Below are 24337 nucleotides of genomic sequence, written 5' to 3'. Positions count from 1 at the left end.
TGTTGATGGAATATATCCAATGTTTATGTAAACATCAGAATCATTTCGTTTCGTTGCTTACGTTGATTACATATTATGGTGAATTTTAATCACTTTTTTTCTATTGTTTCATATTGATATCTCGGTGAATAAATTATGGCACTGGCACCTAAAGTAACCGGAATTTCACCAAAAGAAGGACATCCTCGAACAAAGCTCACCATACGTGGTGAAAATTTGGGTATCAACCAATTTGATTTGTCCAGTGTCAAAATTTGTGATATTGAATGTTTGGTATTCACGGAATGGATCACACCACAGAAGATCATTACAAAATCACCAAATTGTGTCGAAACAGGACCCGTTATTGTTACGACCAAAAGTGGCGGGACCGGTATTTCAATGATTCAATTTCGAGCTTTAGAACAATCTATTGGTCTGACAACGCCCAGTGGTGTTTGGATAGATGAAAATGACATTTTTCCATTTGATTCTGGTGTTTCAGCTGCCGCATTAGTCTCGAATGATGGTCATACTAAAGTGCCTATGAAAAGTCAACATAATGATATACTTTCAGATTCTTTCAATCCATCCATGTATCTAGTGGAAAATCATAGTAATTCATCATTTGAAGAGCTGAAAAAGGAATACAAAAATCAATTAGACAAGAATAGATCCGAACCGAAAAATACGTTAGATTCGAATACATTTCTCAAAGCTAACATTGTTTCAATTATGGATTGTTTGAACGCTTTGAATAATTTGTATTTGTCATTCAAAAAAGATCGTCAAGAATTTGGATCCGATTTAACCGTGAAGATTGATGATTATATTAAAAGCGCTAACGATGAAGCACATGCCATATTCGATAATATTATCAGTCGTAAAGATGATGCTGATTCTATGCGTAATGCTTTGAATGTTCTGCAACGTTATCGCTTTCTATTCAATCTGCCCTCGAACATTGATAAAAGCATGCAACGTAAAGATTATGATGTGGTTATCAATGATTTTTTTCGTGCAAAAAATCTATTCAGTGACAGTTCGGTCAGTGTATTTCGTAAAGTATTTCATGAAGTTGAACAACGTATTCAAAGCTTTATACTTACACTTAGAGAATTGTTCAAACAATGTGCACTTAATATGGAAGATAATAATATTGATGAACTAAAAAAATTAATCAAATATCTATCAGCATTGGAGGAAAATTCGGATCCAGCATGGGATGCTATTCTTTTGATTAAACAATCTTTGTTCAATAAAATTAACAATTGTCGACAACAATATTTATCTTCACAAGCAACAAACGGCGATGCCGATAACAATTTGAAAACAATGCCACCAGATCCAGATAATCCACAAAAGCCACCACAAATTTTGTTTGTCGATAAAACATCAAGATTATTCGATCGTATCTTCAATGATTTATTCAAATTAGGCTGTGCCTATCTGAATGGAGATTTATACAATAAAAATTCTATAGATGATCTGAAGAAGAAACGTGAAATTTTTGAAAAAGATTTGCTCACACAATCAATTAAATTATTATGTAACGAATATCGTAGTGTTCTTCTTCCGGATACGAATAGTTTCAACTACACTTCTAATCAAGCATTAAATGAGATTGATCAAGATTTTGTCCTTTGGCTGCCTTATTGTCTTCGTGGTGCTGTTCAATGTTATTCCAATCTTTTAAAATTAGATTTCAATTTGATTCATATGCAAAACTCTGGCCTATTGAAACCGGTGCAGACGTTTATTTTCGATCTTCGTCTCTATACTTTGACCTGTCTGTTTACCCATAAATCAAATGATGTGAAAAATTTATACAAAAAAGAAGTCTGGAACATACAATTCGATGACATATATGGCGTTCGAACTAATCTTCCCTTGCAATTCGAAACGAAAGTTATTGAAATTTTACAATTGATTCGAGATTCAGTCATACAGATTCGAACAGCAGACGAAGTCGACATATTCACTCAGATTAACGTCAAAGGATTGGTAAAACAATTGATACAAAGTTTAATCAATTCTTTTTTGTATGCATTGGAAAGATCGGCTGCAAATCCTATATCGAATAATCGAAATATAACCGAAGATAATCGATCATTGATTGTCTTATGTAATTGTTCATATACAGCCAACTATGTATTGCCAAAATTATATGAAATATTCGAAAAATATGGCTATCCTGATATGTCACAGGTGATCCAGTTAACGCAGAAAAAATTCAAAGATTTGGAAAACAAATTATTGGAAACATTCATCGAACGCAAACGTGATGATGTTATTGGTGGAATCGAAACATCGATGCGATTTTTCGATGAGAATTGGTTCCAGGAAAAAGAAATGCCCAAAGATGTTAGCTATTATATCAAGGAAACGATATTGAATTTGATTTATGTTCAATCGGAAATTTACAAGATAACACCACAATTAGTTTATAAGACAATGTTTGAAATATTGTTGGCAACCGTTATTGAAATCGAACGATTATGTGCAAGTTATAGCAAACAATTAAGTGATGCTGCTCGGGTACAGATGCTCATCGATATCAATGCTATTGAACATGTTTTTCGAAAAACAGGAAACAATTTTCATTTACAATTGCAGCCACGAATAGACAATTGTCGCGATCTTTGTCAGATTTCTATTCAGGATCAAACAATTCGAAAGCTTATTGATGATGTTACGAACAGATTTTGTACATATATGCGATTACAAATCAGTTGTTTTAATTTTAATTATGATAATGGCAATATTAATCTGATTAATTGATACGATCCAATAAAAAAAAACTTTTTTTATTTAAAGAAAAAAAAATTTGTTATCGGACATCAGTGCCATCTGATGATCGGTTATGAGTGGTTTTTATATTTCTTTAACTTTAGCTTTGCTACTGCTCCATGGATATGGATAAACTCTACCCATCTCCTTGATGACGGATTGTTGTTGAGTTGGTCTCTAGACTTTTACCCAAAAATCGCATGATCACAAATCAACTTGGAACCTTGGATTATTCTTTATATTTACATTCACACTTGGTCTGGAATTGTCTAGCCAATATATTCTTTCTATAATAAATAGAAAATTTCGTTCTAATTTGTTCATCATTGAGATTGTGATAACAATCCAATTAAAAACGCCCACTGTTTGATAGAACATCATTAACCATCCATAATCATCATCATCATCATTATTATTATTATATTTGTCACATAATGGAATATTGGCTCATCTCGGCACCAGGAGAAAAAACGTGTCAACAAACATGGGAAACATTGAATGAAACTATCAATAAACATGGTTCAGAGTTTTGTGAGACTTTTCGTTTTCTTCTTCCCGACTTGAAAGTTGGCACATTAGATACATTGGTTGGCTTATCGGATGACCTGAACAAATTGGACACATATGTCGAAGCAGTCAGCAGAAAATTGGCACAATCCATTGGCGATATACTTGAGAAAGGCCAATCATTGAAAGAACAGCTTCAAGCAAACGGACAAGATTTGCATACATATGTGACCAAATTTCAATGGGATTCTGCCAAATTTCCTATCAAACAATCGTTGAAATCATTACATGAGATAATTAACAAACAAATTGGCCAAATAGATCAGGACATGAAGACGAAAACATCGACATTCAATAATCTAAAAAGTAATCTTCAATCTTTAGAACGAAGACAAGCTGGATCATTATTAGTGAGAGATCCAAGCGAACTTGTCAAAAAAGAACATTTCGTTCTCGGTTCCGAATATATGATTACATTTCTTGTTGTTGTTCCGAAATCATATTACAAAGATTGGCAATGCAAATATGAACATCTAACTGATTATGTCGTTCCTCGTTCATCAATATTGATACATGAAGATAATGATCATGGTCTATTTAATGTGACGGTTTTCAAAAAATTTGCGGATCAATTCAAAGTGAAAGCACGTGAAAACAAATTTATCGTTCGTGATTTCATATACAATGAAGATGACATTAATGCCGGTAAAAATGAGATTGCACGCTTGGAAAGCGACATTAAAAAACAATATCATCTATTGATGCGATGGCTAAAAGTTCATTTCAGTGAAGCAGTTATCGCTTGGGTACATGTCAAAGTTTTACGTGTATTTGTTGAATCTGTACTTCGATATGGATTGCCGGTTAATTTTGTTGTTGCACTTCTTCATCCACCAAAGAAAAATTATCGTAAATTACGTGAAGTTCTCAATCATTTGTATTCACATTTGGATACATCAATATTACAAGGTCCAATTGAAGATATACCAGGTTTGAATGTCGGCCAACAAGAATATTATCCATATGTTTCATTCAAAATTAACATTGATTTCGTATCTACTAAATGAGTGAATGAATTTCTTTTCTTGTTAATCATTTTTTTTTTCATTGTGAGCGTTCACTAGCCAGTTTTATTTATATATATGTTAATTATAATAACTATTATTATTATTATATTCCAGAAAATATTTCATTATAGTTTTTTTTTAATCAAGAATTATGTGATGCATGATTTGAAAAAAAAATGTTCGCGTGTGTTTGTGTTTGTTGGCGTGTTTAATATATTATCAAATCAAATCAAATTCTAAAAAAATATGAATAATTTGATTCAGAAAAATAAATGACAAAATTCCATTGTGTACTAGTCTAGTTTTTTTTTCTCTTGCTATCGGAGGATTTTATTCACAACAAATTGATTTTATTCATTGTAAAAAATTTTAAAATTTAAAAATGTCTAGATATTATATTTATTATTATTTTTCATCATTCATATATCTATGAATGAATTTACAAAAATTAAATAAAATAGAATTACAAATTGAATTACAATGTGTATGAATGAAAAAAAAATGAAATTATAGAAAGAAAAATGGATACAAATATATAATAGATAATAATATAGCATTATATATATATATATACAAAATATCTATCATTATAAGCATATATTATATGAATATTAAATATCGAAAACGGTTGCATATAGTTGCTGTGCTGTTCTAATATAGTCTTGTTTTTCCATATCATTCATTTTGACAATATGTTCATCGGATAGATCAATCAATGAAACAAGATGACCATTTACACGTATAAATGGTAGACGATTGAAAAAATTCATATCGACATTAATATTATTATTATTACCATTTTGATTCATTGGATCATCATTCATATCGTTAAAATCAACACCTTCATCATCAGGATCATTAGCAAAACCAAAATATTTACATATTCTAAACCATCGAGGATCATTAGGTTTTTCATATGATAATAAAATTTCTAAAACTTCTTTGGCTTGCTCAGAGCTAAGCTCAATTAAACTTGATGGCAGATCAATTGTATCGATTAATGGGCGAGTATTTGCCGATGTATTCATTGCATTACCATTAACCATTTTGTTCATCTTGCCACCATTTTCTATGCCCATACTATTTGCTGCACCTGATATTGTGCTTTCCATCATCCAGATTGGCTGCTCTTTTTTCGGTTGATTTTGACTATTATTCGATGAATCGGTATCATCAATTTTGACATTGAAATGATTCATATTTGCCATTGCATGGCCAAAAAGCCCTTTATTTTTATCACTCCATTTGCCGGTAGAAAATGTACCATCATAATTCTGTTGTGGTTGTTCGATTCGACTGTCGATATCTGGATCCAATAATTCGGCTGTCAATCGAATATCTTCAATCTCTTTGAGCAACATATATAATGGTTCCATTGTTTCATTGAATTTTGCCAACATTTTTCTAGAATCGGCTTTAGGTAGATGATTGGGATCTTCGCAAACCTCACTACCGCAATGTGTACATCTGAAAAAATGTATGTAATAAAAAGTAATAATAGTTTGTGGTCGAATTTTTATATAAAACAAACCTGAGCTCGCCGGAACTGTCCAACAACATGTCGACTTCAAGATCGGTGAATGATTTTTTACAATAAGAACAGATGAACGAAGCTCTCGATGTATTATCACGATCAATCAACTCGAATTTTTTCCTTATATGATCAAGTTTGTATTTTATAACATTAACAAAATCTTTGTAGTTGATATAATAATAATTTTGCCTAAAAGCTTTACCATCGAGGCCGGTCTCCATTCGAAGCTTAAATTTGATTAATTTATCATTTTTTAATAAAGCTAAAACGCCGCGAAGCTGTTTCTTTTCAAATCGAAGTAATTCAATCATATCATCTTCTTTTAAGACGACTCGTCGTATTAATAGATCAACTACAATCATATGTTCACATGGATAGAATCCTCTCATGACTTTTTGTACCAAATGTTTTAATGGACGCGGCACCTCCATCATTTGGTCAGTGGATATTTGTAGAAGTGTTTCAAAATTATCATTGCATTAGTAAAAAAAACCACAGTTTTTGCCGGGATCACAGATTTAAAAAAAAACTCAACTTTCAATGTTTATGATATTCGGTTGATGTTGATCCGAAATTCGATGTGTGATCATTTGACTATATCGACTGAAATTCTGCTGAACACCGTCAAAATTAGTCGAAATAGCTTAATATCACATATGATTTTTTAGTGACGCCATCTATCGGGGAAATTTTTCTTTTTTTCCATTTAATGTACAACAAATATTGTTGGGCGAGAACTAAATTTTATATACATGATGATGATCTGTAGACTCTCCCAGAATCCATTATTGTGTGTGTGTAAGAAAGAGGAACGCATCATCATTCATAACAAGACCATTTGATGGCCATCACTACTGCCAATACAACAACAACAACAAAAACAACAAAAAAAAACAACAACAACAACAAAAACAACAAAAAAAAACAACAACAACAACCAGTTCGTTCATACAACGTTAACCTTTTTTTCCATGTCGATGACATAGATCTCAGTTTCTCACGTAGAATAATGATAATCCAGTTTTACTATAGTACAACAGCGTAGTATAATTTGAAAAACAGGCCTTGCATGTTTATATTTATGTTCAATGTTTGTTCATCATAATCGAATTGAAATGTTACCAATATAAATTTGTTATATACTACTTCCTATTTTTTCACCAACGTTTAGCAGTTATTATATTACCCAAATTGCGATTTTGCCTGTTTCTCATTTTATATGCTATGGCTGATGAAGATGTTTTTGTGAGTCGTCAAAATCTCATCTCTCTCCCTTTTTACATTATCATTTTTTCAACCAATTCATTCAAGGATCAAAAGATAGATATACAAAAATAAATGGTAAATTCATAATGTGAAAATTTTTTGTCATTATCTGGTCAACAGCCTATTATTGTGTTCGAAAATAAATAGTATGTAATAATGATACCATTTATGATGAACCTAATAATGATATATATTTGATATTTAAATCTACAACAGATTTTTACATACGATAATGAATCTGATAAATTCAACACATATAAAAATGAATACTTTAAAACCGATTGAATTTATAATGCCAAATCCGATTCTGTCATTAACGGAATGGCGTACACAGAATCTAGATAATCATGAAATTGCATTTAGTATGGAGCATTTATATTTGCTCATCAATTTAATCTTGAATCAAATATTCCGATTCGGATTTCCAGATTCAATCATCACCGATGATTTTGTTCAACGTCCTGCTGAAGTGATCGAAGAAAACAAATTAGAGGTATGTATTGATTGATCGAAAAAGGTGTAGTGAATATGACTGTGTAATAATTACCATTTTTTTCATAGATTATTGATCACTATGGATGGGTGTTGATTTTGACCATTACATTTTTGTTCCTTGCAATATTTGTGCCCATAATTTGGTTGATGAGTTGGTGTTTCTGTTGTACACAACCAACAAATCAGAATAATAAACGATCTCGTATTAGTAATTATAATCATTCTATTTCTGGTAATGAAAATCTACTTCGCCATGGCCGTTCTCATTCATCATCATCTTCATCAAGATCTAGAACCAACGATCAACGTTCATCATTTTCAAATCATCAGTTTAAGGTAGAAGGTTCATGCGATTGTTGTATGCGACCAATATTTTCCATCGTACTTCTATTCCTACTTGTTTTATCATTTTTATTCATAATATGTTCATTTGTTACAAATGATTTTGTTCATGATGGAATCAAAGATTTACCTAAAGCTGCCAACAATTCACTTGCTGATTTCGAAATCTATCTGAACAATACTCAATACGAATTGGACATTCTTTTCAAGACCAATTTTGCTCAATTAGAAACACAAATCCGTAAAAATTTAGACATTAGTGGCGAAATCGTGAAGAATGAATTGGCTATCATTTCAAAAGCTAGTTCAGTAGATAACCTTACGCAAATCGTGACAAATTTGCAACCAATTTTACAGGATTTAAAAAAACTAATCAACCATACAAATGAATTGAAATTTTTAACCGTTCAATTACGGGGAAAAATTTCTCGAATCAAGCAAGATATTGAAGATTTTTTTCAAACATGTCGCCATGACATTTGTTTAGAATTAGAAGAAAAATATCAACAGATACGGCATTCATTTTCCATTTCATCTCGTATCGAAAGTTTACCACGTCTTTCACCTATAATTGATAAAATCCAATATCTATTGGATCGCAATATAATTGCCGAAATAAAAAAAGGCAAAGAAAAACTCGATATAATAAGCAATGATATACAACGAAAAGTTAATGAAATTATTCCATTGATTCGATCAAATATTTCCCAAGCGAACAAAGCACTTGTAGAAAATGTTGAAGACATCAATACCGTACTTGCTCAGCCCATTCAATACATTCGATTAGTACAAGGATTTCTATCAAATTCTAATAATTTCATTCAAAAAAATAATCATCACATTTATCATATTGGATTATTTTCAATTATGATTTTATTCGTCATTTTGGCCTGTTACTTTTTCGGTCTACTAAGCAATCTTTGCAATGATCAACCTACCCGTTTCAACTATAAAAAACGATCAAAAAAAGGAGAATTTTTCTCCTACATTGGTATGACATTATTTTTTCTAAGTTTTACCATTATTCTATCGTTGAGTACAATTTCATTCATATTTGGTGGACTAAATGATCGATCATTATGTTTCTATCTCAAAAATGTTTCTGAACCACAAAGTAGAAAAATGATGCATTTGTTACAAATGGAAATGGAAAATGAATTCTCATCAGATACAGGACAACAAGATTCATATGAATTGAAACAAATGTTTGAATACTTGAAAAAAATTGATATAATCGATATAATAGATCGATGTCATCAGAATAAAAGTCTATTTAATGTACTTAATCTTTCGATTGATCAAAAAATACGTGTTGCCAAATCCGATCAGGAAACAACAACAAGTTTTAATCTATCGGAAATCCTCACTTTTAAAGAAGTAAGTTGAGCGATTTTTTCATACTTATTTTATAAACTTAAATGTTTTATTATTTTATATTCTATAGAAAAATAACATTCAAAAATACTTGAACTCTTTGTTAAATCGTTTGAATATTAATCCCACCAATGTTGTTTTATTGAGCGAAGAAGGCAAAGAATTGTTACAGGTATTGAAAGAAACGCCTTTAGAAACATTGAATTTTTCCGGATTCGCCAATTCAATCAAACACAGTATTACTCCTATAGACTTGGAATTATTGTCGAAAAAATTGGAAAACGAATCATATCGTTTGCCGGAATATGAGATTGAAAATATTGCTAAATTACGAAATATTGTTCTTGATTTACGTTCATCTAAAGAATTGATCAACATAATAGCACAAAAAATTGTATGTCATACAATTTAATGTTAAAGTATTGTATGCAAATTTTTATTTTTATTTTGAATAGGAAAATTTGACGAAAAATGCTGAAAGAATTGAATTGAAATCACATTTCAATGGAAAAAGTCTACGTGAAACATTAGATATCTTGTTAAAACAAGCAAACAACGCACAACAATTTATTAACCAAAAAGGACGATTAGAAATACGTAATGTGTTGAGGAATTACATCGAAGATTTAAGTATGCTTTTGACTCAATACAGTGACCATGTGGAACAACGAGTGAAAAATGAAATTGGTAAATGTGAACCAATAAGCCGTTCATACAATCATACGGTTTCATCACTTTGTGATAATGTTGTTTTACCTTTTGTAAGCTAATCGTATTAATTGGAAAAAATATAAAGCTCATTGTTTGTATTTGTTTTTTTTTCTAAATAGACTGCTTGTTGGTTCAGCGTTACGATCACACTTTTGGTCTTTATTCCAGCAACATTGTTGGTTTGTTTATTGAATTCATTGTTTAAACGAATAAAACGTTCATCGACACGGCGAGAATCGTAAGAATCTTTATTGTCCATATGATGAGTTATTAAATATTTATTATTTCAAAATACAGGATTCTGATTATAGATCATTTCGAAGAAGATGATATACCATTAGCTGAGTAAGTAAACAACAAATGATTTGTTTAATCTGTTTATATTAATGATCGAATAAATATTGATTGAATAGGGTGGATAAACGAAGTAGTAGAAGTGGCAATACTAATCGTCGTCCAGTAGTTCCAAGTGCACCACATATATCTGCATTTAATGAACGTGATCATTCGGAAGAAGAAACATGGTCACCGGGTGCCATTCCACAACATCTTTATTCAAGGCCACCACCATATAATTTTTGAATGAAGAAAATTTTCCATTAGTGATTTTTTTCTGAGAAAAAGAGATGATCCAAAGTATATGACAATATTTTTTTTTCCTAACGCGACTGCCTGATTATTGACTTGTTGAATTGTTATTGAACGACGCATCAATCAATCAAATAATAGTACATCAATATTTTTTTCTTTTTTTTTTATTTCATTATCATTCATATACCATTATACAACAACAACCATTCACAATTACGTAATTAGTGATTTTTTGTTCTCCTCATTTGCTTTCCATAGTTTGTATTTATTAATATGACGATACTTAAAAATCAGCGCTTGTATTGTTTTTCTTAATTCCAATGTTCATTTAAATATTTGGTAGTTTCAAAAATGATGATTTTCTTGTCTGTTGATCAATTAAAGAAAAGAAAAATTATAACGAAACACGATGTGAATGTGGAATTGAAATGTTTTGTTTTGTTTTTTGACAAACGATAATAATAATAATGGTGTGATAAAATACAATTTGAAAAAAAAGACTAAAAAAAATATGAACGATGAAATCAAAGAAAAAGATCAATTTTTTTGAATAGACAAACAAATCATCAAAGAAAAAAATATAAAATAATAAAGGTACATTGCAAACAGACAAACAGAAAGAAAAAAAAATTCGGGATTAATCACTCATATAATAATAATTAAAAAAAAATCATGACATGAATCAAATGAAACAACAAAAAAAATGTCAAACAAAATGATGAAATCAACACATAATATAACCGCTGACAAGTGTGTTGTATGTGAAATTGAAAATTATCGCCATACTTCAATTGAATGAATGAATGAATGGTGGTAAAAAACCAAACCAAACAAAACAAAAATAAAATGATGATGATGATGATCAAAGATGGATGAAATTGAATTTTTTTTGTTGCTTAATTTTGGTTGTATATTCCATATAAGCAAATCTATTTGGATACAGGATATTAGGACTGTTCAAGATTTTTTTTTTCATTTAAGGATCTTATATTTAAGAAGAAGCTCCAATTTCTTACTATAAGTTGGTTCGTTATTAGTACATTCATTCAAATTACATACATAAACACACACACACTGTCTTGTTTGATTGATTGATTGATTGATGATGATGATGTTTGTTGTTAGCAAGGGCGTATACCAAAACAGAAAAAGTGCACGACTTCGTCATGAGATAACATAAAAAGATGATGATGATGATGATGATGATGACATCGTTAAAGTTGATATTTTTTAGATTTAAGCCTTGTTTGGTATTGAAGATTGTAAATGATGATTAGATGATCAATACAAAATGGGCAAATTTCGATTTGACACATTTTTTTGTTGTAAACAACATGAATATGAATATATCAGCAATGATGAGTCAGGATCCAAACAAATAATCATTTTTTTTTTGGGTTGGGGGTCTTAACTGAATGAATGAATGAGTTATTGTGAATTTAGAGAAGTGAACAACATTTACGTTTCTTTTTCAGATTGATCTGTTCAACTGTTGGCATATTATCATTATTTGCAACAATAATTCCATGTTGAATTTCAACTTGTCCCGGTTCAATATTACCATTATTATTGCTGTTGCTGCATTTATTGTTGTTGGTTTTATTTGGACCATCTTTTTCATCACCTTTATTGACTAAAATGGTTTGAGTTTGAAATTGTTGTTTTTTGGTCAAACTTTCTTGTTGTTTTTGTGGTGTTTGGCTATCATTGACAGCGGCAACATTTGAATTGTTGGCACTAATTATATCACCCGTTGGTGTGATTGGTTTTCCTTCTTTAATCAGATTGACAATAATATCCGCTTCACGGCTTAATTCCGAACCAGGACGGAATGGATTATCCTCTTCATTATCCATAGTTCTGTATGTATGTATGGAGGGATAAAAAAATAAATGAAAATTTATTTTAATTTTTTATCAATTAATTTATAGATATTTCGAAATATCATCATTAAATCATAACACTCTTACTGTGAACATTCTACATCGGTAAATGCAACCCTTCTGGGTATTTCAATCAGATAGAATTTTGGTTGTGCATCTAGCGATGATTTCGAACGCGGTATTGACGAAGATGATGATGATGAATGTGATGTCAACACCATTTATATTATTTTCAATATGAATTCGATGAGCTTAAATAATTTATTATATAGAATTGGCTTTGATTGATTTATTGTCTATCATATAGACTCAGATCAGAATATTCACTCTTTAATATATTATATATTATATAATCACTTTATTTATTTTTTTACCGGTAAAATATATCAATTAAATTATTGAATAAACCATTCATAATGGCAATTCAAGGTGGACAAATCTGTTTTGAGATCGTACTCTTTTTTTAAAAAGAGATTTTTTTTTAAACAGGTCAAATGATCACATTTATGTTTACAAATTAAATATCATCATCATATATATTGAAACGGTTATCGTCATTATTTAAAGAGGAACTGATGATTCTGGTGCGAATAACATTGATGACAATAATGAAAATATCATTCGAATATTGTGTTTGAAATATTCATTTCGAGTAGCTATAAATATTCATCATTTTTCCATCATTTTATAGAACAATATATAGGTTCAATTCTTTCCGACGATAATGAGGAAAATTCTGTCAAATTCTAGTGAACAAATCAAAAATAATTCTTCACAAAAAAAAATTTAATTCGTTCCACAATTTCATTTCAATTCGACACGTCATAAAATCATTCAAAAAATAATAAGGACAAAATGAATGGATTGAGCAAAAATAGAGAAAATATATTTTGTCGTTTTTGTAGAAATTTAGAAAAAAATTAATAGGATCAACAATAATGATGAACAAAAACAAAAGTTTTCGTTTGATCTTTAGTTGTTGTCATGTTCCGCAATCCAGTTTTTTTGTTTGTTTGTTTGTTTGCTTGCTTGCTTAGTACTCACAATATAGATGAATAAAGTAATATATTATTTTCAGGTTGTCAATTTGAAACGGCTTCAGTAGTCCGGTATTCTAGTTGGTCGAAAAACCGGGACCAACCAAGTTAACCGAATTTTGAACAACGCATGCTTTCTGGAATATTGTGTATATATGCCAATATCGATTGAGAAAGCTCAAGAGAAAAATCATGACTCTTTTTTTTCCATTCTTATTTCTTATCCTGGCGTGGCTCGGCTTACTCATTAATGAAAACAACAAGATTTTGACACACATAACATACACACACTGTTAAACTTTTGTTAAAAAATTGCATGCATTCACCTAATATTCTTGGTTCACGATTTATTCTAATCTATTCTTGTCCATTATTCTTAGCTATTAGCTTTTTTCGCCTTTCTGTTTCTCCTGTCAATCAATCAATCAATCAATTGATAGAAAAGAATGGCCAATATTTACATATTTATAGCCTTAATTAGATTAAGTGACCTTAAAAAAAAGCCAATTAATAATATTGATGATATATAAAATTGGAAAAAGAAAAGCTTAAGAATCGTCATTCTTGTTGTAAGAAGAATTCGTTGAATACTCGAATGAACTGTTGACATTAAATTTTGTGTTGTTTATTCTATTATATTCTATATTTGCTTCCTATGAATTTTTTTAGGGTCGTATTTTTTGCGTGACTAAAACATTTTTCGATCGTCATAAGCAGATTCAACACACACACACACACAGAGAGAGCTATTAATTTTTGTTCTGCTTTTCATTTTCATCAGAATTTTTTTTTATTGTTTTCAGAATTCAAAGAATAAATAATGTTTCATTGATCAACATGATGGTGGTTGTCAGCCATGACGATCATCAATTTTTTTTGCACCAATAATTTCATTGCTATTGAATGTTATTCACGTTATAGAATATAACATATAATGATCCTATAGGATCTCACTATAATCCATATAGTTCATTTGAAATGATACCGGTATTTTATCACACAATTTTTGATCGAATATTTGTAAAAAAAATTAGATCAAATTGAAAAAAAATCGGCTAATTGAAATGCCAAATATCTTTGAATATGCCAAACACACATACACACACACATAGAAAATTTAATCAAATTGATTGACATTATACATACGTTTGTACAACTTGAATTGTAGCATGATGTTGTTGTTGTTGTTGTTGATTAGAATGGTCGATCGTTTTCTGTGTTGAAGTCATTATTTTTGTTTGTTGTTCGAATCCAGATTAAATGGACATTGAAACACAATTATAAAATACAATAGAAAATGAATCACAGTGAATAAAAGAAAAAAAAAAGATTCGAATGTGGACAATAAAAAAAACTGGACTAGGTCCAAATTTTCTTTCTATATATATAAATAAAAATAATAAGTTTGGTCAGATAGAAAAGTCGAGGCAAACACATTCACGAAAATATAAATAATAATAACGAATGACTTTGAAGAAATAAAATGAAAAAAATTTGCCGTTGTCGTTTGCTTTCTTTCTCTTTTCACACTTTCGGCTTTTTTTCTATCAACTCTTTAGTTGGGATTTAGTTGTTTTTTTTTGTAAATTTTTTGGATTGAAAATCATACATCTGTTCATGGATATTGAGCATGGATTTTTTTTTTTTTGGTAACTGGTATACAGTGGTAAGTATCAACACAACTGTTGCTATTTGGTTGTATATGGTTGTTAATATGGATGATATTAATTACTAGAGGATTGTGATTCAACAAAAGAAGACGATATATTTATGCAAACGAAAACGTTATAGCCGCCAATATCATTTACCACTATTACCGAATAGAAAATTAGAAAATTTCTTCAATTAAATTCAGCCAACAATAAGGATCATTTGAGTTGATTGAATTGGCAATGATAATGGTGAAATCACAGCAACATACACACACATATACATACATTTGCATCACGATATACAAGCTATAGTGTAACGAATTTGATGATGAATTTTTTTTTTTTGTATACACATGGTATCTTTTGCCGTTACTTCAACCATCATCACCATCTTTGTCTTTTTTTTTCTTGCTTTCTTGCCTTTTTTTCCATTCATCCATTCAAATTCATTACATCAAAAAGTTTTTGTGTGTGTGTGTGTGTGTAAACATAACCCAACGAGTATATTTATCACACATATACGTCCATAAGTGGCTGATGTGATTGCATATATGCAATTTTTTTTTTCTTACTATAGAATGATGATGATGATGATGAGAATGTTGTTGTTGTTGAGTTTGTTGTCGAGTTTGTTTATTGAATAAACAATATTTTTATTTTGATGATGATCAAAAACAGGATATTCGGATTAAGAGAGGCAAAAAAGCATACATCTGTTCATTATAATAATCATACAGTAAATAGAAAAAAAATTTTTTTCCATTGAAGAATTTTCTTTGTCTGAATTCGGGTTTCCATCATTCATTCATTCACTAATTCATCGAAACGATTATCAAAATGGAGCTAGATAAAATCATTCCAGAAGTTAATAAATTCTATTTCTGTATGAAACCTAACCCAACAAATTTTTTTGACTTTAAATTTGAATAATAATATCAATGATGATGATGATGATGATAGACCCTTGCACTTAGATTATCTATTACGGTTGCCATGTGTGTTTGTGTGTGTTTTTTTTCTGTCTAGGTGTGCGTGTTGTTGCTCATTTTATTCAAGAAAAAAAAGTCAATAAATGACTGATCTCGTCACAGTTATCCATTTACAAAGAAATAGAAATGATTGCCATTTTTTGTTTCAGGATCTTCTTTTTGTTGTTATTATTGTTGTTGTTGTCATCACCGTCATTGGGCTATAATGATATATGCCGGGCGGTGTTTACCACTAGTTAGATGAAAAGAAAATTAGTTCTTTTTTGTTCATCATAGAGAGAGAGAGAAAGAGATAGATTCTTTGGTGATGATCACCAACCAACAACAACAACAACAACAAAAAATAAATAAATAAACACGATAAGGTACCCAGGTAAATAATAGAACCGTTATCATTACATATGATGAAGGTCCAACAATAACAATAACATTTGTAAACAAACACACACATACATAGATAGAAACTAATCATTCAACTAGATTCAGGTTCGGCCTCTAATGATACATATATGAAATTTTTAGTTTTATCCAATGAAATAAATGGTTAGAATTTTATTTGAATTCTAGCCTTGAATATTCAACAATCAGATTCTGGTTGTCTATGTTGTGATTACGTTTGTTTGTTGATGATATATATCCATGATGTTTTTGTAATAATAATCGACAATTTTTCATTATTGTTGTGGATTGACAAACAATAATGATGCTCATACAATATTTGATTCATAAAAATTTTTGCTCATTCATTTATTTATCATCATTAATAATAAGTGGCAAAAAACAAACTCCTCACTTCCATTAAACGACAACCAATCATCACATTGTCACATCAGGTAAGTTGAGTATCAAAATGAAAGATTTTTTTTTGTTTTTGTACTCAAAATCACTGTATTCAATACTGCCATTTCAACAAATGATAATGCATTTAATTTGATGGAAAAGATTTCCAACGGAACAAAAATCCATTCCAGGAAAGTTTTCCCTTTTAATTCAATGTATTCAATGATGTTTTTTTATTACACTTGTGGATGCGATTGTTTTGTTTTTGTTTTTCAATGTAAAAAATCATTTAAATAAACACATCTTGTTTCATATGTCACCACTTTTTGTTTATTTTACTACAATTTTACAACAACAACAACAACAACAACAAAATCTGTCAATATAAAATCTATATCATTATCTATCATCAAATGAATAATCGAGAACAAAAAAAAAACTCAATTTTCAATTTAATTTCAAATTCTATTTCTACTTATTAAAAATCGAATAAAGGTAATAATTTTAAAAATATTTTTCACTCATTCAATCGAATCAAATCCTATGTTTTCGAACCAGAAACTAATAAATGGATTTTTATCCAAACGTGTGCGTGTGTGAAAATGACCATTGCCAAATGAATTCCGAATGATAATACAGGAAAAAAAATTCCATAAAATCATGAATCCTGTCCATAATCAGTTTCCATAGTGAGCTGATTTTTTTTCCTGGGATCTCATATCTAGGTCGGCTATTTGAAACAAATTTTTTTTATATTATGTTTCTAAATTTTTTGTTGTTTTTGTTGTTGTTATTGTATTTTTTTTATTATGCATGCAATGGTTATTATTTATTAGATAAATGACAACCAAAATATGATTGTTGTATATATAGATTTCAAACAACAGTAACACTAATAATCCTATTTGGTAAGATTATTATTTGAAAATTGATTGACCTCATTTACTTCCTAAGAATAAATGAATAGAATGAATGAATTGATGATTTCTCACTTATCGAATATAAATTGATTGAATTTGATGATGATGATAGTGAATGTTGAGCCACAAGCCAAGGTCAGTGATATTTTATGAATCATTTTTTTTTATTTTCGTTCGAATTCTGCACTAAGAGAATATGTGATAACGAATAATGATGATGATGATGATAGAATCGGTCTGAATGAATAATTCAATAATAAACCAGGTTACCAAACATTTTTTTTCTTTTCTTTTTTATTCAAATGGTTAATGTTATTAATCCATACACATGTATAAATAATAAAAAATATATATAGTTGTATTATTTTCTATAGTGACCATCACTTATTACTAAAACACTTTTGATTATTATTATTTTTTTTCGCTGGTTACTATAGGAGTACAGCTAATTAATAATGCAAATGGCCTCAAATGGTCAAAAGTGCGCTGACATTTTATGAACCATATGGTAAAATATATGTGTTATCTTCATTTAGCTATATGATATTTTTGTTTCATTTTTCTCTTGAAACAATACACATACACACACATACACAAAGAAACATTTTTTTTATAGGTAAAAGTAATTACAGAATTATTGAGTGTGTGTGTGTGTATGTTAATGTCATATAACCAAACCAAAATGTGTAACCATTGGTGATAATATCAAAATTCTATGATTTTTTACTATTTCACCATATATGCATTATATGGATTATGTAGGAAATCATCATTTTTTTCTGTATTCTACCTATGAATGGATGAACATTTCATTTCAAAGAATATAGTAGTGGAAAATGTCACCACCACCACCGTCAAATAAAATGCTATAGGATCATCATCATGGTCATTGAATGACCAATTATAATCACTTATCATCATCATCATCATCATGATAATAATAATAATCCAAGAGAAATAAAATGCAAGGTACAAATACAAAAAAAAAAACAAAACAAAACATAATAGCATTGTATTAGAAACAAACGAACGAAAATTCTAGGTCTAGAATATTTTGAAAATATCATCATTTCATTTGATCACAATAAACTGTGAAATGAACAAGCAAACTTTGTGAATGTCGAATGAATGAATGAAAAAAAAACAAACATCCTGCTAAGCAATTAAAAGCAAATGCATAGTGAAAAATTTGATTTCTCCATCATCATTTTTTTTGTTGAAAATTTTCATTTAGTTAGTGTTTAAATCAGCACTATATTAGAACGGAAATTTTATATCATGTTGTGTTTTATATGATGACGACAAAATAAATTGATTGGTTCGATCCATACGATTGTTTGATTGGATTTTTTTCTTGTTCCCTTCTCAACCTATTATTGACGTGTTTCATTTATTGTGTTTGTTTGTTTGTTTAGATTTTAATGTTTTTGGATAATCTTACGCACCGTGTCAATAATCTATATATTTTGTTCATTAAATCGATTGTTATTGTTTTTTTTATATATCGTCTGTCTTATTCTGTTTTCGAACGATTTATTATTGCCAAAACAAATATATAAACGAAAACCTCTGTATTTTCAAGACCAATCAATCAATCAATCATTATGGGTTGTTCAAATTCTAAATCAAGCGTCCAATTGACCGATGAAGATGTACAATTTTTGATGAAGAATACAAATTATTCGGAAAAAGAAATACGTGATTGGTATAAAGGCTTTCAAGTGGATTGTCCGGAAGGAAAACTTTCACGTGATAAATTCATTGAAATCTATAAAGTATTCTTTAAAGGTGGTAATCCAGAAAAATTCTGTCAACATGTTTATCGTACATTCGATGAAGATGGTAATGGTTGGATTGATTTTAAAGAATTTTTACTTGCTATCGGTATCACCACAAGTACTAATCCACGTGAAAAACTTAAATGGGCATTCAAAATGTATGATATTAACAATGATGGTCTTATAGAATTGGATGAAATGACTAAAATTATTAAGGTAATGTCTGATTTGATTTTTTTTCTTCTTTTTTTTGAAATTATGAATTTTTTCTTTACTTGATGAACACAAATAAAAAAAAGGCGTTACATGAAATGTTGGGCGAAGAAGCGGCTAGCTCATTCGAAGGTGAAGAAGCAGCCGAACGTATAAAGGATATATTTGAAAAAATGGATGCCAATAATGATGGAAAAATATCGTTGGAAGAATTTCTCGAAGTTTGTAACATTGATGATGGTCTTGCCAAATTATTGTCACTTTCGGGTGATGCTTAATTCAACTATCGAGAAGAATTGTAAATTTTTCTTTCATCTATTTTATATCTGCCCTTAATCTCTATATATTGATGACCAAAAAAAAAAACGGAGAAAATTTCAAACTACCAAATATCTAAATTCTTCATCATTTTTAATTGATAACTTGTTTCATTGTTATGTTTTGTTGTCGTTGTAATTTTTTTTTATTACGGTACATTTTTTGTTTGTGTTCGAATGAATTCAAACGAATTCATTCGAATCAATCATCAATTCATATCTTTTCATAAACATAGTTACCAATCGATCTTAATCTTAAAATTCGACCGATAATCATCATCTTGATCATTATTATCCATCATCACAAGATCAACATACATATAATGAAAATGAGATTAAAAAAATTCTTCATTTTTCATCATAAAATCAGAACACGTTTCACCCGCACCCACACAAACACAATCATTCACATAAATATAATGAGACCATACTTATGTTGATAATCATAAATTCCGCCCATCTATTTCCTCATAAATATCCAGAAAAATAATCCATGTGTATTTGTATGTATGTGTGTGTGGCAGTATTGAATCGATCCCATTTGAATTGTTTTTTGTTTTTATTATGATAATTATCATTTTCTCATCATCATATTTCACAGGCTGATTTTGAAAAAAATCCAAATAAAATAAATAAAATTTTCAAAAATTTAATCAAATTTTTTAAAAAAATGGGTCGAAATCAAAGCAAAAATATTAAACCAGAATTATTGGAAGAATTATTACATGTAACTGGATTTAGTGAACAAGAAATCTATGAATGGTATCGTGATTTCATCAAAGAATATCCAATGAATCATTTGACAATGAGAGAATTTAAAAAATTATATGCAAATTTTTTCCCATTCGGTGATCCAAACAGATTTGCTGAACATGTTTTTCGAACATTTGATTTGAATAATGACGGTACCATCGATTTTAGGTATGTCCTTCGATTGTGATAGCATTATATAAAAAAAATTGCATTAAAATTTCTGTTCTATTTTTTGTTCAGGGAATTCATGTGCGCCATTTCGGTAACATCGAGAGGTCGGGTGGAACAAAAATTACGAATGGCATTCAATATATATGATGTTGATGGAGATGGTTATATTACACAGATGGAAATGTTAGAGATATTTAAAGCCATGTATAAAATGTTGGGTAATTCGATTAGGCTCGAAGATGATGTGGCTACACCGGAAAAACGAGTGGAAAAAGTATTCCGACAAATGGATAGGAATCATGATGGAAAATTAACTCTAGAAGAATTCATCGAAGGTGTCAAAGATGATCCATCAATTTTAAGATTATTGAATGTTTTTTGAATGTACTATATATTTTGTTATTTTTAAATTTTTTGGCAAATTTGAACATGTTTGTATATTTACGATTCTACGAGACAACTTGCATCGTATGAATAATGTATCCATTTGATATAACATGCATGCACACAGAAAAAAAGTGTGGAGACTAGTCTCCAAATTTGGAGGGAAAAATCTGCAAATTTGGAGACCTGACTTCAAAAATGAAGAGAAGTGGAGACTGGTCTCCATTATTGAAGAGTAATCGCCAATTTTGGAGACCAAAAACATCAAATTTGGAGACCGGTCTTCAATATTGAAGATTCGTCTTCAATGATTGATAAATTTCGATTGTTAGTTAAAAATTGTAAATTTAATTGGATTTTTACAAAAATAAATTCATAACTTAGAAGAAACAATTCACTAAAAATTGTTTTTCGATTGTTTGTTAAAAAATGTAAAATTTAATTGGATTTTTACAAAGATATAACTTAGGAGAAACAATTCACTAAAACGAAGATGATATCGATAATGATCAAGATGGTCATCCAATTCAACAATCAATGGCTACAAAAATGGCCATCATGAATCGTCATCAGCCTGCTATAATGATTGATTCATCATCATCAATTCTTTCATCGAACGATTCACCAAATATGATGATAATGTCACCACAATTACAGCATCATAATTTTTAACACCATCAACAACAACAACGGAATATTGTACATGTGACAAAAAGTGATAATAATTGAATCAAATAATTTTTCGTAAATTAAATCACTATTTTATTCATTTAAATATTAATTAAAAGTTGAGTTATAAAATCATAACAATTTTAGTCGTAAAATTTAAATTCTTATATGTCAAGAAGCATTCGACGATGAGCGAAAACAGATTCGAAAATAGTTTTGAATTTGGTCAACAAATGAGTTATTATGGAATCCAGAATCAAAATTCTCCATTGGATATTCTTCTAAAAATTTTTTTAGAGTTGAATTTGACTGTGATAAGTCATTGATTTCTTTATATGAATCACGAACCGATTCGTATGCATCGAGTAGCAAATGTAGCAAACATATCATCAACGTTCATAAGTGAAAACAAACATTCCAATGTTAGCTTAGCGTACGAAATTTGAGATGAGGACCCAAAACGACCCAACCACAAAAACAAAATCCTCTGTGAAACAATAAAATTTTGTAAGCATAATTTTTTTAAACTAATAATGAGCAATTACACTAACCCATAAACTAAAAATGCACAGAGACAGAACCGCAAAACGTTTGGAAAAGATTTCTTCAATGTTACAATAAGAGAATGTTGTATGATTGAAAATAGGCAAAATAACGTAATAATGGAAACCAAACCAAAAGATTACCAATGCCTAAAAATAGCGAACAGCTAACAGAAAAAAATTATAACCAATTTAATTTGAAACATAAATATTTAACAAACCTATTACACAGAAAAGAAAGTAAAAAGATTAGTATCCTGACTCGGAATTTTCGGCTGAAAAACGTGCTCGTTCTCTCTCACCGACATTCTCGGTCGAAATAGGGGAAAGTAGAAATAGGCAGGAGCATGCGCAGCCAGTAATGCTACATATATACAGTAATATAATACAAATATACAGTAATACCCCGCTTAACGCGGGGTTACGTTCCAAAAATATTGAGCGTAAAGCGAAACAACAGCGCAAAGCGGGGTTATTTTTGCATAATTTACATAATGCATTTTTACTCTTCATATACAATGTAACAATGTATTGCAATGTAATGTAATTGCACAGCGTTATATCGAAACAGCGCTAATCGGGGCAGAGTTAAGCGAAGTATTTCTGTAATGTCGTAAAATATGATTGTTATATACGACCATAATTACGTTCTCTATTATGAGGGAGGATAATGGTCTGGGGGAAAATTACCCCATCATTTATAAATTTGCCTCCCCCATTTACACACATTAACACATATACACACATATACACATTCGACGTCGGTTCAAATCCCATCGCGGCCGCCTGGGTTAATATAAAAAATAGTCAGTGTTGGGGGTGGATAGTGGTTTGCGCATAATCACTTATAAATTTGCCTCCCCCTCGCTTATAAAACCTATTTGTTGGGGAGGATAGTGGACAATCACTTATAAATTTGCCCCCCAATTATTTATATACACATACACACTTGCGCATAAAGTAATTTAAAAAATAGTCAGTGTTGGGGGTGGATAGTGGACAATCACTTATAAATTTGCCTCCCCCTCGCTTATAAAACCTATTTGTTGGGGAGGATAGTGGTATGGACCATAATTGTCCGATCACTTATAAATTTGCCCCCCAATTATTTATATACACATACACACATACTTATATCTAAATATAAAAAAATAGTCAGTTTTGGGGGTGGATAGTGGACAATCACTTATAAATTTGCCTCCCCCTTGCTTATAAAATCTATTTGTTGGGGAGGATAGTGATTCGTAGCGCAATTGTCCGATCATTTATAAATTTGCCCCCCAATTATCACAATACACATTTACACATTACACATAATTAATTTAAAAAATAGTCAGTGTTGGGGGTGGATAGTGGACAATCACTTATAAATTTGCCTCCCCCTCGCTTATAAAACCTATTTGTTGGGGAGGATAGTGGTATGAACCATAATTGTCCGATCACTTATAAATTTGCCCCCCAATTATTTATATACACAATTATATCTAAATTTAATAATAATACATTTCAGTACAACAGGGCCGAGAAAATCGCGAGGCCTTAAAAAATTTTTATCATAGGCGAAAAAAAGAAATCATCATATATACTATATTT

The 24337-nt window shown here is 29.9% G+C and overlaps 7 protein-coding genes and 1 long non-coding RNA gene across 12 annotated transcripts; 5 read left to right on the top strand and 3 right to left on the bottom strand.

Annotated features, from left to right (window-relative positions):
- Positions 1 to 42: 42 nt before the first annotated feature.
- On the top strand, positions 43 to 2806 carry Sec5 (exocyst complex component secretory 5). Its single transcript, XM_047064081.2, has one exon. The coding sequence runs from the start codon at positions 136 to 138 to the stop codon at positions 2758 to 2760; it is 2625 nt and encodes an 874-aa protein (XP_046920037.2). The 5' UTR covers positions 43 to 135; the 3' UTR covers positions 2761 to 2806.
- Positions 2807 to 2871: 65 nt separating this feature from the next.
- On the top strand, positions 2872 to 4818 carry Vha44 (V-type proton ATPase subunit Vha44). The gene has a single exon (XM_047064083.2). The coding sequence runs from the start codon at positions 3204 to 3206 to the stop codon at positions 4341 to 4343; it is 1140 nt and encodes a 379-aa protein (XP_046920039.2). The 5' UTR covers positions 2872 to 3203; the 3' UTR covers positions 4344 to 4818.
- On the bottom strand, positions 4719 to 6456 carry TfIIEalpha (transcription factor IIEalpha). The gene is made up of 2 exons (XM_047064082.2): positions 5875 to 6456; positions 4719 to 5810 (listed from the first exon to the last, which is right to left on the bottom strand). The coding sequence occupies exons 1-2, from the start codon at positions 6309 to 6311 to the stop codon at positions 4955 to 4957; spliced, it is 1293 nt and encodes a 430-aa protein (XP_046920038.2). The 5' UTR covers positions 6312 to 6456; the 3' UTR covers positions 4719 to 4954.
- Positions 6457 to 6755: 299 nt separating this feature from the next.
- Positions 6756 to 11066, top strand: LOC124500056 (prominin-like protein). Of its 2 annotated transcripts, none has more exons than XM_075728710.1 (9): positions 6756 to 6817; positions 7052 to 7289; positions 7360 to 7636; positions 7705 to 9357; positions 9425 to 9748; positions 9810 to 10115; positions 10185 to 10303; positions 10363 to 10410; positions 10479 to 11066. In XM_075728710.1, exons 3-9 carry the CDS (start codon positions 7376 to 7378, stop codon positions 10645 to 10647), a joined length of 2880 nt encoding a protein of 959 aa, XP_075584825.1. In that variant the 5' UTR covers positions 6756 to 6817; positions 7052 to 7289; positions 7360 to 7375; the 3' UTR covers positions 10648 to 11066. The 2 variants fall into 2 exon arrangements, with proteins under 2 accessions (XP_075584825.1, XP_075584824.1); XM_075728709.1 differs by having other exon boundaries at positions 6781 to 7122; positions 7189 to 7289.
- Positions 10798 to 16568, bottom strand: LOC124499820 (uncharacterized). 2 transcript variants are annotated; one of them, XM_075728716.1, is made up of 2 exons: positions 14723 to 16568; positions 10798 to 12516 (listed from the first exon to the last, which is right to left on the bottom strand). In XM_075728716.1, exons 1-2 carry the CDS (start codon positions 14803 to 14805, stop codon positions 12096 to 12098), a joined length of 504 nt encoding a protein of 167 aa, XP_075584831.1. In that variant the 5' UTR covers positions 14806 to 16568; the 3' UTR covers positions 10798 to 12095. The 2 variants fall into 2 exon arrangements, with proteins under 2 accessions (XP_075584831.1, XP_046919749.2); XM_047063793.2 differs by lacking the exon at positions 14723 to 16568 and adding an exon at positions 12627 to 14381.
- Positions 16569 to 16692: 124 nt separating this feature from the next.
- Positions 16693 to 20873, top strand: LOC124492182 (hippocalcin-like protein 4). 3 transcript variants are annotated; one of them, XM_047055009.2, is made up of 3 exons: positions 16693 to 17050; positions 19333 to 19911; positions 19995 to 20873. In XM_047055009.2, the coding sequence occupies exons 2-3, from the start codon at positions 19522 to 19524 to the stop codon at positions 20184 to 20186; spliced, it is 582 nt and encodes a 193-aa protein (XP_046910965.1). In that variant the 5' UTR covers positions 16693 to 17050; positions 19333 to 19521; the 3' UTR covers positions 20187 to 20873. The 3 variants fall into 3 exon arrangements, with proteins under 3 accessions (XP_046910965.1, XP_075584828.1, XP_075584829.1); XM_075728713.1 differs by lacking the exon at positions 16693 to 17050 and adding an exon at positions 17224 to 17492; XM_075728714.1 differs by lacking the exon at positions 16693 to 17050 and adding an exon at positions 17354 to 17492 and having other exon boundaries at positions 19500 to 19911.
- A 22-nt stretch (positions 20874 to 20895) lies between these two features.
- Nca (neurocalcin homolog) lies at positions 20896 to 22690 on the top strand. The gene is made up of 2 exons (XM_047063739.2): positions 20896 to 21146; positions 21219 to 22690. Exons 1-2 carry the CDS (start codon positions 20896 to 20898, stop codon positions 21529 to 21531), a joined length of 564 nt encoding a protein of 187 aa, XP_046919695.1. The 3' UTR covers positions 21532 to 22690.
- Positions 22343 to 23060, bottom strand: LOC124499777 (uncharacterized). The gene is made up of 3 exons (XR_006959570.2): positions 22966 to 23060; positions 22754 to 22911; positions 22343 to 22689 (listed from the first exon to the last, which is right to left on the bottom strand). It is a non-coding gene; the product is annotated as an uncharacterized LOC124499777 (long non-coding RNA).
- Positions 23061 to 24337: the final 1277 nt, after the last annotated feature.

The sequence above is a fragment of the Dermatophagoides farinae genome, chromosome 2 (assembly GCF_024713945.1).
Source record: "Dermatophagoides farinae isolate YC_2012a chromosome 2, ASM2471394v1, whole genome shotgun sequence".
Lineage (NCBI taxonomy): Eukaryota > Metazoa > Arthropoda > Arachnida > Sarcoptiformes > Pyroglyphidae > Dermatophagoides > Dermatophagoides farinae.
The sequence above is the reverse complement of the archived record's forward strand: the minus strand, read 5'-3'. Positions and strand labels throughout refer to the sequence as shown.

What these genes read in the sequence shown, in the direction of transcription:
- Sec5 (XM_047064081.2), top strand. Translation starts at nt 136, where the DNA reads ATGGCACTGGCACCTAAAGTAACCGGAATTTCACCAAAAGAAGGACAT.
- Vha44 (XM_047064083.2), top strand. Translation starts at nt 3,204, where the DNA reads ATGGAATATTGGCTCATCTCGGCACCAGGAGAAAAAACGTGTCAACAA.
- TfIIEalpha (XM_047064082.2), bottom strand. Translation starts at nt 6,311, where the DNA reads ATGATGGAGGTGCCGCGTCCATTAAAACATTTGGTACAAAAAGTCATG. An exon ending in GACAGTTCCGGCGAGCTCAG is followed by an intron (nt 5,811 to 5,874) that starts GTTTGTTTTATA and finishes ACATTTTTTCAG; the next exon opens with ATGTACACATTGCGGTAGTG.
- LOC124500056 (XM_075728710.1), top strand. Translation starts at nt 7,376, where the DNA reads ATGAATCTGATAAATTCAACACATATAAAAATGAATACTTTAAAACCG. An exon ending in AAATCCTCACTTTTAAAGAA is followed by an intron (nt 9,358 to 9,424) that starts GTAAGTTGAGCG and finishes TATATTCTATAG; the next exon opens with AAAAATAACATTCAAAAATA. An exon ending in TCATCGACACGGCGAGAATC is followed by an intron (nt 10,304 to 10,362) that starts GTAAGAATCTTT and finishes TTCAAAATACAG; the next exon opens with GATTCTGATTATAGATCATT.
- LOC124499820 (XM_047063793.2), bottom strand. Translation starts at nt 12,760, where the DNA reads ATGGTGTTGACATCACATTCATCATCATCATCTTCGTCAATACCGCGT. An exon ending in ACCGATGTAGAATGTTCACA is followed by an intron (nt 12,517 to 12,626) that starts GTAAGAGTGTTA and finishes ACATACATACAG; the next exon opens with AACTATGGATAATGAAGAGG.
- LOC124492182 (XM_047055009.2), top strand. Translation starts at nt 19,522, where the DNA reads ATGGGTTGTTCAAATTCTAAATCAAGCGTCCAATTGACCGATGAAGAT. An exon ending in AAATGACTAAAATTATTAAG is followed by an intron (nt 19,912 to 19,994) that starts GTAATGTCTGAT and finishes AATAAAAAAAAG; the next exon opens with GCGTTACATGAAATGTTGGG.
- Nca (XM_047063739.2), top strand. Translation starts at nt 20,896, where the DNA reads ATGGGTCGAAATCAAAGCAAAAATATTAAACCAGAATTATTGGAAGAA. An exon ending in GACGGTACCATCGATTTTAG is followed by an intron (nt 21,147 to 21,218) that starts GTATGTCCTTCG and finishes TTTTTTGTTCAG; the next exon opens with GGAATTCATGTGCGCCATTT.